This window comes from Pantherophis guttatus, chromosome 1 (genome assembly GCF_059756535.1).
Source record: "Pantherophis guttatus breed Tessera chromosome 1, ASM5975653v1, whole genome shotgun sequence".
Taxonomy (NCBI): domain Eukaryota; kingdom Metazoa; phylum Chordata; class Lepidosauria; order Squamata; family Colubridae; genus Pantherophis; species Pantherophis guttatus.
The window spans coordinates 114161676-114174561 of record NC_142063.1 but is presented as its reverse complement, the minus strand read 5'-3'; the positions used below and the strand labels follow the sequence as shown (position 1 = coordinate 114174561).

The 12886-nt window shown below is 41.8% G+C and overlaps 1 protein-coding gene across 7 annotated transcripts in view; it reads right to left on the bottom strand.

Moving 5' to 3' along the window:
• Window positions 1-12003, bottom strand: part of PITPNM1 (phosphatidylinositol transfer protein membrane associated 1) — a 31322-nt gene extending 19319 nt beyond the window's left edge. For 4 of the 7 annotated variants that reach the window (XR_015731075.1, XR_015731074.1, XM_034420271.3 and 1 more), the window contains exons 1-7: window positions 11053-12003; window positions 6615-6707; window positions 6239-6453; window positions 6025-6146; window positions 5268-5489; window positions 2483-2794; window positions 1656-1751 (exon numbers count right to left, since the gene is read on the bottom strand). Coding sequence is in view for 4 of the 7 variants with exons in the window: in XM_034420271.3 (XP_034276162.2) it covers window positions 1656-1751; window positions 2483-2794; window positions 5268-5489; window positions 6025-6146; window positions 6239-6453; window positions 6615-6692 (1045 nt within the window). In the remaining 3 variants the exon portion in view is untranslated. Of the gene's footprint in view, window positions 1-1655; window positions 1752-2482; window positions 2795-5267; window positions 5490-6024; window positions 6147-6238; window positions 6454-6614; window positions 6708-10508 lie in introns of all 7 variants that reach the window. The other 3 variants (XR_015731076.1, XM_034420272.3, XM_087881514.1) reach the window with 2 other exon arrangements.
• Window positions 12004-12886: the final 883 nt, after the last annotated feature.

The following is a 12886-nucleotide window of genomic DNA, read 5'->3' as shown; positions in this document are numbered from 1 at the left end:
AAACCATCCTGGCAACCTCCTTCCTGACAGCAGCTGCAGCTACCCCAAACCCCACCGTGCTCATGCCTCCTCGGCTATCCATGCATCTCCTTGCTCTCTTTCTCACCTGGCAGCAGCCACTTACTACTGGCTGGGCTGCTTGCAAGCCACCTGACAACTTTCTGCTGGGTTCCTCATTGAGTTTGCTTGCTTTGCTGAGCTTTATGACCATATCGCTTAGTGATGGAAATTCTAGTAAAACTTACTGTCACAACCTAAGGGCTACCTGTAGTTGGGCCATATGCTATAGTAAATTGTCAGGTGGTTATTTCTGAGATCGTTTTGATGTATGCTAATGCTCCCTATTTTTGTAGCTTCTGCTGGTTGTGCTATAGTGGGTTGAGTGGTCAGGCACCTTTAAATAAAGTTGTGGGACTACTCTGATGTCGTATAAGTGGTCTTTTTTTGGTGTTGCTGCAGTGCATTTACATTCATCTGAATAATATTTTTATATAGCTCCTCTTGTGAGAGGTTGAGTTGTTACTTTGTAATGGAGGTCTTGGGTTATTGTGGATTGTTGTACAAGGACTGTAACAGCTATTATGTAGGCAGAAGATTAGCAGAGGCAATCCTTGAACACCAACTAGGAGTCAAAGACATGATGAAAATTCCTTAATCTCCAAGAATCAACCAGTTTCAACTGGGAAACTCAGCATATTAGACCACAAATGCTAGCAAATTCCTGGAAGCTTGATATTCAAACAATTCAGCTATCAATAGACATATAGCGATAAACCACATTTACATTCAAAAGAGACAATATAAGTGCTAAGAAGGAAACAAAGAGACTAGAATACTTCCTCTCCAGCAACCAAAACCCAAATAAGGATTAACCCAGGCAAACAGGCAGAAAACAATATCCTAATCAAGGAACTACCAAGAAAAAAAACCATGCACACAACCAAATTGGCAAGGCAAGCTACTGAATATAAACAAAGAGCAAACCGCACATACACTGTTAATGTTATCTAGGTGAGTAATGAAATGTCTGCAAGCAAACAAACAAGCTTAGAGAGCACCAAGAACTCCACAGTTCAATATGTGAGCTACGTATCTAACCCAGTTCAATATATGAGTTTATACGTGTACCTATACATATTCTCTCCTCTACTGGAATCCACGATCTGTAAGTAGAAATTTTAAATCCCCTGGAATTAACCTTTGGGATTCACAAAATAGGAGTCAAAAAGTTTTCTATTTAAAATTATTAAAAGTTATTGACCTACCTGTTGATAATAATGGATTGGACAAGTGTTGGTTTGATGGAAGGTAGCTTCCTATATTTCCTAATACACTTGATCACCATATACACAAAAAACTCCATGTGCCTTTAACAAATAAGCTAAGAACCGTTTTTCTTATATAGACATATTATCTCTTTTCAAAGAGTAAGGATAAGAGATTCTGACCATTCCCTCACCATATAAATCCATACAAATCCAACTCTCAATACATACGTAAATAATTAGTTCTTACAGATCTGCCTCCACATAACTGGAATCCCAAGTCTTGCAACCAAAAGCAGCTACCTGCCATCTACAAATGAGTCTGAACTCAAGTCTTCTCAGAAACAAAATACAATGTAGAATCAAGTTACTCTATTCAGTATTACGAACCATGAGCATCAAAGAATTCCTCTTCGGAACTGTTCTCAGAGTCCCGTGCAATATTTTGCATCCGCCATTCTGATAAACTGTGTGGAGATACCGCAACTGCAGAGACATATCAAATGAAATCATGACCACCAAGAGAGCTGGGTAAAGACGGTCATTCTTAGCATCAACAGTAACACTTCTTCATTACAGGAGCTATGATCACTGGAATCAATAGTATCTTACTATGAAGTTTGCTTTACTGTCTTAATTTTCTGAATTTGCAGAAAATTGCAGGAAGTCCTTAATTTTTACAGACAAGAAAAGAATAGGAAAAGGAAATAGGTCAGATTACAATTATTAATAGAATCAATGTCACAAAAACTATTTTGCAACAGAACGTTCTTTCCTGTATATCAGTATCTATTTCCACCTTTTCATGAGTTATTCTCCTTCTTTAAGTTCCAAACACAAGAAGAAAATTACAAAGGAAAACAAAAACAATGGTTGCTATCACGGATACTGTAATACACACCCTAAATAATTTTTCTTTAAAATGTGTATCAATATTCATAATGCTATGCTTTTGCACAATGCAAAAAAAAATAAAGTATTTCAAATGAGTCAAGAACCAGTAAGGGAAGAGACAAAAATCCCTTGTGAAAAAACTAAGCCAACATTACCACCAATACAGGAGTAGCTAGTCCCCGATTATAATCTAGAATGAAATATTAGTGAATTTCATCCTTTCTCACAATTATTGTTCCTCTGCAGCGAGAGTGTATTTTCAATATCATATTATGTTCTATTCTTATAAAAGTTCCTTTCTATTTTTTGCAGTGGTCACTCACCAGCATGTTGAGAAGAGTACGAGGACCGAGAAGAAGTTGACCACTGCTTTGCAAACGGGTCATCTGGAGAGGAATCGGGAGCCCTCAGGCTGTCAACTCTGTCCTGTGTCTCATGGTCACCTAACTCAGCTGGACACTCAGGGCTGGGCACACCAGGACCTAATTCAGGTTCCACGCATGTAGCCATCTTCTGAGCCAGCATACGAGCTGTTTCCTCCTCCAACCTTCGAATGTCATCCATTGTGAGATCTATCCATTCGTCCTGCCAACACCAGGCCTGGCGATGAGCTCGTAGCATTACTTTCCGTAGACCTACAATAGGAAGGCATTCAGGAATCATGATGGCATAGCTCTTCCCAGACACACCGCACTTTGGTTAGGTATAACTTCAGCTCTTCAATACGTTAAAAGAGATTAAACGTTATTTACTTTGTGAATGCTTCTTCCAATGCTTTTTAGTAACTTAAAGGATTACAATCCAGTTCATCTTTAAAAGAGAAATTCAATTCAGAGAATAAGAGGAGCTAATAGGATTGCAATTCTTTTTTCTTTTTCATGTGAAGATGCAAGATCCGTTTTGGCATTTTATTTACCTGTAACCAATACATGAGCATTTTTATTTATTTATTTACCATATTTACATACCCCCCCCTCAAATCTTACATAAAAGTGGCTTTGGAAGACATATAGCACTTAACAATACATACATTAAAAAAGTCACACTTAAAAATAACTATTCAAAAGACAAACAAAACAAAGGGGGTGATATTAAACCATAGCAAGGGAGCCATTGCAAAATCTCCCTGGTTCCCTAGGACCCCCCAGGACTGATGACATATCTTGAGGGATTTATGGAATGTTGAGAGGGGTGGAACTAATCTTATTGGGATGTGGGGCTCTGCTAGATGTAATTCCTCTGCTAAAATCAGAAGACAATGTCAAACTAGTAGTCAGGAATAGAGATAATCCCTTGAGTTAAATTGAAACCGGGTCTCTAAATCAACCTACATTATTCACATAATGATGTTGTGGAAAAAGTGAAGTAAATTTATACAGACACACCTGAAATCAAAACATGCCGTACCACCCCATTACTACCACTTCACTACATCCAGCATATCATTAGACAGTTGTGGTTTAGCCTGTTTGTCTAATTTCATATCACAAAACTTTATCTTTAACATATGACAATTTCTGTCACATATGTTTAAATTGAAGAAGGGATCTCACATTTTTTTCAATCTAAACTTTTTCAGAAATCCAGAAATCATGCTCACATCCAAACAAAAAATACTGTATCCAATTTATATTGGGATCTTGTCATCCTCATAATCTGCCACATGTCACCAACTGCATCCAGGGACACAGATTAGATGAGCAGACAGCATAGCATATCTCATTTTTTTTGTCTGAGAAGTGCTGCACAAAGTTGGATGACAATTCTGTTCATGTCAGAAGCTGATTTACATGCATAATCATAAATGTCGTTAAGCCTCTACTGGTAAGTATCTCCTAATTCTAAACAAATCTCCCCAATCTAATATTAGGCTTAATAGGCAACCATTATTTTATATCATTTATGTTTCTGAAGTCTTTTGAAATCTGGCTGCTCCTTCAACTGTGTTGTCAACACAGTGGCTTCTCTCTTTCTCTAATTTACTGGATTCAGCCCTTGTGACTGTTTGAAGCCTTTCTCTTACATAGTTACCACCATTAATACTTCTGAGGTCACAGTAGGAAGAGTATCTCCCAAGCAACCAACCAATACATCAAAACCTTTTGTGTGCATTTTTACCCCAAAGGGTAGAATTGGACTAGAGCAGTAATTAATCAGCAATACAGAGGAAGAAAGTCTAATTTCTCACCAATTTCAGAGATAATATTTAGAGTTGCCATATGCTGGAAGATTGTAGATCCTGAATAAATGCCTTGTAATTAGCAGAGAAATGTGAACAATATTGGTTTTCAAAATGGCAGAGGACCCAATCATTTATTTTCAGCTCAGAAAGAATGGTTCTGAACATTGTGCAACCTAGGCCTTAGACCAGGAATGTCTAACTCAAGGCCCGCGGGCCAGATCCGGCGCATGGGGTGCTTAGATCTGGCCTGCAGGGCTGTCATGGAAACAGCAAAGAACCGGCCTGTGATGCCTCTGCCAGTGAAAAAGGAACTCGGGGAGCTCCTTTTTCGCTGACAGAGGATTGTAGGAGGCTGTTACAGCCGAAAATGGAGCCTTGACTAGTGCTGTTGAGCTGGCCACACCCACTCCAGCCATGCCTCCCCCCTGCCTCCCCTGAGGTCAAACATAACACTGATGTGGCCCTCAATGAAATTTAGTTTGACGCCCCTGCCTTAGACTGTCTTTTTAATATAGGGACCACGAGGGAGGCTTAGAACTGTATCATTGGGCCAGTATTAAATCTGATTTTGCATTAGAGTAGCTTTAATAAAATTCATATGAGAAGGGCAGTTCAATAGAAAAGGTACTGCATAAGTACTGCCATGGAGAAGAAATAGACAATGTGCCTTTGCCAGCACGAGTACAGGATCAATCATCCTATTCCATTGCCTAGGGCCCAAATCAGCTAGCTTCAGTAGGCCAGAATTAGGTGACCCTGTGCCCCCCCAGGATGTTGCTAAACTATTACCATTGGCAATGTTGGATGGAGCTGCTGTGAGCCACAGTTCAACATCATGAAAAACCAAACTATCCACTACTGCCACAGATCTTTGTTTGCTGAAGGAAGATGAAAAAGAATAGCAATAAAGAAGATATCATGCTTACCTACATCATGGATGAATTGTTCAATCTTGGACTGCATGCCCCAATAGCGAAACTCCACCTTACAAAGCTTGTAAGCACACATAAAAGGCCCAGTATTTTCACTGTCTAGCCAATCATCTCCTAGAGGTCCGCGTCCCGTCTTCATCGAATGGTATAGTCGTGGATCTTCCTCTATCTTGTATTCACTGGGTGAGATGGGATCCCGTACAATATCAATAGTATCTGTGGGTAAGTAGAGGAGGTTTTGTAAAAAGTGATTCATTGTAGGAAATTAAGATAATTGTCCTTGGGTTTCTCAAATTGCTGTTCATCTCAAAATTGCTTCAGATGCTCAGCTACATTCCTGACTACTGCTCTTGCATGGTGCACATGTTTTGCCAGGAGCCTACTGGCTGTTCTTCCGCTCCTGGTGTATAACAGCAGCAGCCCCCAATCTATTGTCCTCCAGCTGCATTGGATTTCAACAATGGAATGATGGTTGGAAATTCAAAATGTGAAATTCCTAACATCTACATGGAGTGAAGCATTCACAAGGCTGGTGAAGGCTGCTTTACAGCACAGCACTTTATATGCTATGAGTGAAACAGATGCCCACTAACTTATACCTCAGTCACTTACTGACCCTAAATACCATCAGATAACCATCATCGTTCAGCCGCTCCTACACAATCAGTTGCTCAGCATAGAAGCATTCATGCGATATTACAGCCTAATAAACTTAAAAGTAAGAGGAATGGCCCAGTGTTTGAAAACTCACCCACAATCCTTTGCCTGCGCTCTGTGGTATTTAGATTGAACACATTGGTTTGCTTTCCAGCATCTGGTCGGTAGTAAGTCTCAATCTCTATTGAAAATTTTTCCACAAAGGGGCATGTGTATCTATGAAGAAGAGTATGAAACTCACAGTTCTACCTTTACCACCTTGGCAAACTCCAACCACGTCTTCCAGCCCCCTACTGTCTTCCTCTCACCTGGTCCGTGTGTAAGGGTAGGCATTCCAAGATTCTTCCTCCACCTGCAAAGCAGCCTTAGGTAGGAGAGCACGGAACCAACTAGGAATATGAGAGCCCACATGGTAGATCTTATGTGTATATTGACCACTTCCTCCTGGACCATCATCATATGGTCGGTTGGACAGGATTTCAACCCCACTGCCTTCGCCACTGGATTCCTCACGGCTTTTTTTCTAAGGGGGGGAGAGAGAGAGAGAGAGATCTTCAGCTTACAATCTATATCTTTTGTTCCTTGCATCCCTCAACCTGCTTGGTTTTGGTCCTGTTAACCCCAAAACTCTATCTGGTTAAATAAATACGCATCAGCCTGCTCTATCTATCAAACTGATATTACCTGAATCATGTAAAGTTGGGCCACCTGGTATTCGGTCAGGCTCATGGGCAACAGTATATGATATTCTTTTATCAGCATCTTGACTGTCAGATCCTGTGAGTTGAGACACAGTAGAGGGCAGATAAAAGTATGCAGCCAACACAGGTGCCTATTTGTGGCTGTGGGACACTTAAAAACATAATATCAAAATGGGATCACAGAAAACATTTAAAAAGTCTAAGAAAATTGTTTTGGGCAACACAGCTTAACCAATTACAAGATATCTCCCAAATGCTCATCTCTATCATAAAGATATTTTTTTGTATCAACCAGATTGGCATGTATTTATTTTTCTCATTATCAGAAAACCATCATATGTCAAAATGAAGCATTATGTAATTATGGAAAGGAGTTGCTGGTCAAAAGTAGTAGCTTAAACCACATTCTTACTTCCTCAGATGAGAAGCTGGAAAGAAATCCCCATCTGACCTTATTTCAAAATCCAACCCACTGGGTAAGTTTCCATAGCAACTCTTAAGCAAATGAGAGGCTAGGGAGTTTCAACATAGCAAAAGGGACATGTGGAAGGGAGTAAAATAATAGCATCTAACGCTCTTTTATATCTTCCTGGACCATGTCAATGGTTCCTAAACTTTGCCATATTATGATCCGAGAAAAATAAATTGTGCCATGTGTAAATAAATGTGTTCACTGGGACTAGGTGAGGCAAGAAACAAACCTAAACTTATAACAATATATAACAATTACATTTTAACCTATATGGCAAATAAAACAGTGGCAGAACTTAACTTTTTAAAACAACAGTTACTTTGGGAAAAAACAAAGATACAATTTAAAACCAAGAGCCTTGATAGTAAAGTGGTTTAGTGCACCCTGTCATTAACACAGCTGCCTGCAATTTCTGCTGGTTCGAATCTCTCCAAGGCTCAAGGTTGACTCAGCCTTCCATCCTTTCTAAGGTAGGTGAAATGAGGACCCAGTTTGTGGGGGCAATAAGCTGACTTTGTATAAAATATACAAAAGAATGAAGGCTATTGCTTAATGCATTGTAAGCCGCCCTGAGTCTCCGGAGAAGGGCGGCATATAAATCAAATTAAAAAAACAACAACACCATTTTAACATGAAGAATGAATTGCTTTTTTTGGCCTAACATTTGAAATTGGAATTCCATTTTGAAAACCACTCTCTCATTTACCAAATTGGGGAGTGGGGGGGGATACCACCTTGCCCAAAATCGACTTCTATTAAACTGTTCTTAAAATGCTATAGCTTGCAGAACATGACCAGACTATAATCTGTTTTTGATGCTCTTTAAATTAATACAGTCACTCTGAGGTAACAGTCTCACACGTTCCCCCCCCCCCCCAAGCCTGGTGCTTGTAAATCCTTCCCCTACTGTTGCAATTTCCTTCTAGCTGCAGTCTTACAACCCTTCCCCTCAGAAGTGATAATTTCCTATGCAGAGTGAGTATCTGATCAGATGGTCAATTTTGCACAGAAGCTTCATGCCTTCCAGGCATGATTAACTCCTCCTCTAAAAGGCAAATTCAATATGTTAAAAGCAAACATTCAGACTTCACACAGGGCTCTAGAGCTGCAGGGTTACTTTGTATTCAGAATAATTTTGCATCAAACTGTAATTTTTGTGCAAAAATAGCACAAAAAAGCACTCTGTAGTGATCCTCTTCCTCCTATCTCACAACCTCCTTTAAGAGTTCATTTAGAGAAATGCTGAAGTATGTAATTTCTTTGGTTTTGGCTTAACATAGTTTCAAAAGCCGCCCTGAGTCTTCGGAGAGGGGCAGCATATAAATTGAATTAAATTAAATTAAATTAAAAGCCAGTTATATAGCTTATTATGTTGTGTGAAGCTAGCTAATAACGGCTTGTGCACCAAACAATGGCTAAGTGAAGCTTGGCTAAATAAGATGTATGGATTTGTTTTATGATTCACAGGCTTGTTGTGTCAATCCAGCTAGACTAGAACATGGAGCTGCTAAAGCTATGTAAGTAACTTGCTAAAATAAGGCTTTAGTCTTAGCCAAATTTATTAGAATCAAGGTTTCTAGATAAGTATCCATACGGTTGTGGTATCAATGCTGAGGCTCCTTCTAATTCTGTACTTCCATGATTCTGTTTATGCAACACTTTGCAATCAAGGTTTCTGGGGATTTAAGGGGCGTCACTACCGCCCCTTCTCTCCTCTTATACCAGCATGCCATGCAGAATTTAAATCATGCATAACTTTGCTCAGCAGTGTTGTGCAGGGAGAAGCTACTAAATCTCTGTCTATCCTGCATCTATTCAAAGCACTGGAGTACTTTCAAGAAAAAAAGTCTGCAGCCCTCCTAGAGAGCTGTTTTCATGAATATCTTTTGCCTTATGAGCCTATCAAACTGCTCTGGCTCTTGGCCCTTCTACAGTAGATACTGTTCCTGTAACATACCTCATATAACTTCACATACATTATTATATCCTGCAATATCCTGAAAAGTCAAACAGCCTTATTATCCCCATAAGGGAATAAGAAGGCAAAGAACAGCCACTAAATTTACAATTTACCCATTGAAAGCTATATCATAAATTCTTGTGAACTCTGTATCCCATCTGAAAAATAAAGTACTGTACTAGATGTGGCCATAATTGAAAGCAATACAACAGAGGGGTTTACAGAGTTTTTATGAAAATACATCTGAAGAATGTAAATTAAGTTGTATGTTCTGCTCACTAACTAGAAAATGTCAGTGTACCCTATGCTCTATATTCTAGTATCAGTGTTTATGAAAAAACTTCTTTCCAAGTACAAATACATTAAACCTTTCAAAATTCTGAATGTGAAAAAAAAAGCCAAAACCTGTTGAGACTTTACAGAATAAGTAACATAGATTAATATGCTATGTTTTCCATTCCATGTATATAGATAAATATGTAGGAAACATATGTTAAAGAAATTAAGCAATAGTTATTGTCTATAGTACATTTGTAAGATAAGGTGAACTTCAGCACAAGTAGATGAAATTCAATATTTCCTACAACATATTAGAAAAACTGCTTCAAAATCTAACTCCTTATAAAGTCATGTTCTACAGAAATAGCATCTAAAATAGTGTCTAAAACATTCCCGTGTTCTGGCCACAATTCACTCAGCCTGCTATACATTTAACATGCACTGTGTTATGTCTAGTAAGTAATCTTTTTCAAATCAATTACCCAAATTCTTACAAGCACATAGTTGATGGGAAGCTTGCTAATTGCCATAACCAATTAAGCAAAGCTCTTTAGAGGGAAATACATGTAAGCTTCCATCCTAAAAACTTATTCAGGACATACATGTAGGATTTGGATACAAAGCTAAGCATACTTAGAAGAGAACGAAATAGGCACACTGAGTAAGTACACACGCACACACACACAGTTGTTTATATGATCTTCAGCAATTTCATGGAAGCCTTGGGCTATATATTTTTGTTTGTTTCTTGGTGTATTTATCCTCATAATCTATAACTAACTTTTTAAAAATAATAAAGGAAGCACCTCTCCCCCTCCAAAACATGCTTGCCTCAAAAAAAACCCCTAACTTTGCCTAATTCATCTAAGTTCAGTTTCAATAGGTCTGCCCCATTAGAAGAAATTACCACTTTGTCTTTCTCACAAAAACAAAAGTAAGCCAGCAGGTGCAGTTTACACTTGACTTCCACGTTTTGGACACTACTCAAGTGACTAAAAGATATGCTTGCCTTGCAGCCATTAACGGGCACAGGCGCCCTTGTATAAATAAAACATGGCAACCTGATGGCTGAACGATGGTTGGTTCAAACCCACCTTCGTTCCGACCCAGATATTCAATACAGCAGTAAATTACTATTTAAAAAAAAAAAAAAAAAAAAAAACTACCGTTCACGCTAACAGAATCCAACCCATAGCTCACTGTCAGAAAGTCAGAAAAGCATTGCTCGGTTGGAATAATCGGAGAGCAGAAGGGACACGAGCCGCTGTCATCGCTCTCGGCGCCTCTGCTCAGGTGAAAAAGACTGTTGCTTTTGGAGAATGGCGACCTAAGATGAAGGAGGGCGGGTTGGCACGGGGGTCCCGCTTCAACCCACATGAGAAGTCGGTGAGGAGGGGAAAACGTGCTGGGCTGCTTGGTTTCTTTCCGGGGGCCCAAAGAGGCAGCCCCGTTGTCTTTGGAGCGACATCCCTTCACCTCTCTTCCCCATACTCCCCTCCAAAGCCCATGCAGCGTTATTCTGCTCCCCCCACCCTTCCTTACAGCCCAACCGTGCCCCAAAACCGCCCCTGCTGATACCGGGCTCCTGTCCCGTCCCTTCCACCCAATGCACAGCGCGTGCCTTTCCCCAGCCTCCCAGCCCCACGGCTACGCGTGCACACCGATACTGCCTGCACACGCACACACACGCGCCTCCTCCCGGGCCCAGACCTGTGGCTCGATGTAGGGATGCCGGCGATGGAAGCAATGGTATGCTACGTCGGGGGAAGACGTCGGGGGGGCGGGGAAGGGAAGGGAGAGGAGGTGAAAGGGGGGAAGAGAGAGAGAGAGAGTTGAGAAGGGAAAGAGACCGCCGGCCTCACTGAGCCCTCCTCGAACCCGCCCTTTCTCTGTCCGGGGCTGCCCGGGCGCTGTCAGGGCTCGGTTGCTGCGCTGGCGGGAGCATGGTCTCGAGAAGCAGCGCGGTCGGGGGAGTCCCACTGACTGGGGACGGACGGATCGACAGACCGAACCAGCCCGCTGCCTCTCGCGTCACCGCGGCGGAGAAGCGCGTTCAGCCGCAGTCCTTGCGGGGGAGGGAAGGAGGAGGCGGGAGTGCGATTGGGAGGGGAGCGGGCAAGGGCTGCTCGTGTGAAGGAGCGTCGAAGTGGGCGCGCGGAGAGAGAGACGGGCAGGCGGAGGCAGCAAGGCAGGCAAAGCCTCCAGCCGGAGGTGGACCTCGTGGGGTTTGCAGGATACGGAGACGGCCGGTCTCCTGTGTATTCAGTGAGAGGCCCTCTCCTGATGCTTAGAGGTCGAACGGTCGGCTCCCATTGTATTTTTCGCCCTTTGAGAGAGAGAGCAGAGAATCGGAGGAAGGAAAGCGTAAGGGGGAGGGGGCTGCAGTTCAGTGGGAAGGCGGCTGTGCCGGCATCGGGCAAGTAAGGAGCTGGCTGGGGAAGCAAGTGCAGCCTCCGGGTCCCCAACACTCGGCGCTTGGGGCTCTCTCCACCCCCCCCCCTTCTTTCACAGAGTGCGAGCGAGGCCTCCCGCTGGCTAGTCCCTTTTTTTTAGCACGGGCGTTGGTTTCCATAGAAACTGCGACCCAGAACTTGCAAGGTCTCGGCACCTCCGAGCGCGCGAGCTCGCTCTCCCCCGCCCATCCTTCTGTGACTTCATTGCGCGTTACCACGGAAACGCCAGTGACGTCAGGTCCCAGTGACATCAAGGACTCGAGGAATGGCGAGCTTTTTCGAAGCCGTTCGAATAAGCTCGGTTGTTTTCGTTTGGCGTGGCTGAGCTTAGACAACCGGGAAACTGAAGTCTACTCCCACTTTAGGCGTGAAAGCTTACTGGGAGATTGTGGGCCAGTCGTGCGCTCTCTCTCAGCCCCGACCCACTTGTGAGGAAAAGAGGAAGCAGTATTAAGCATGTTTGTCGCCTTGAATTACTTATAATAAAGGCGGGGAAAAAAATCAAATAATTAAATAAGCCTGTATGAATAAATAGCAACTGAAACAGAAATATATTTGCATTAGACCACATTCAAGGGACTCCTTCACCTTTTTTAGAGAGAACTCTTACTGTCTGCTTAATTTCCCAAATAATGGATCACTGCACCCAGCATCTCCAGACTCCAACCTACTGCAACACAACTGGGATGAAATAAAATCAAGAAACGTCAGCTTTAATTATGTTAGCCTTTGGGTAGAACTGGGGCTTTTGTCAGGATAAATTCTTCCTCAGGTTGAGCTTGGCATCTGGTTAACTCCATATTATTTTCATGGCAACAGTAGGGAAATCGTTTGCATTGCTTTTTTTTTAATGGGGTGTTTTCCAGTTCCTCGCCTAGCCTGTGATTTCTCTGTAGTCTATCCAAGTATGAACTGGTCTGGCTCTTGAGTTTTTCTGATACCAGTAGTTGGCTAAGCATGACTGCCTGACATGATGAGACTATCTGTTATATGTTAGCAAAACAAATCAATAAAATTTCAGATTAGTGCTATTCAGATATTATATACAGCCACAGAGATAACTTTGGAGAAACCACATGGAGCTTGTTACA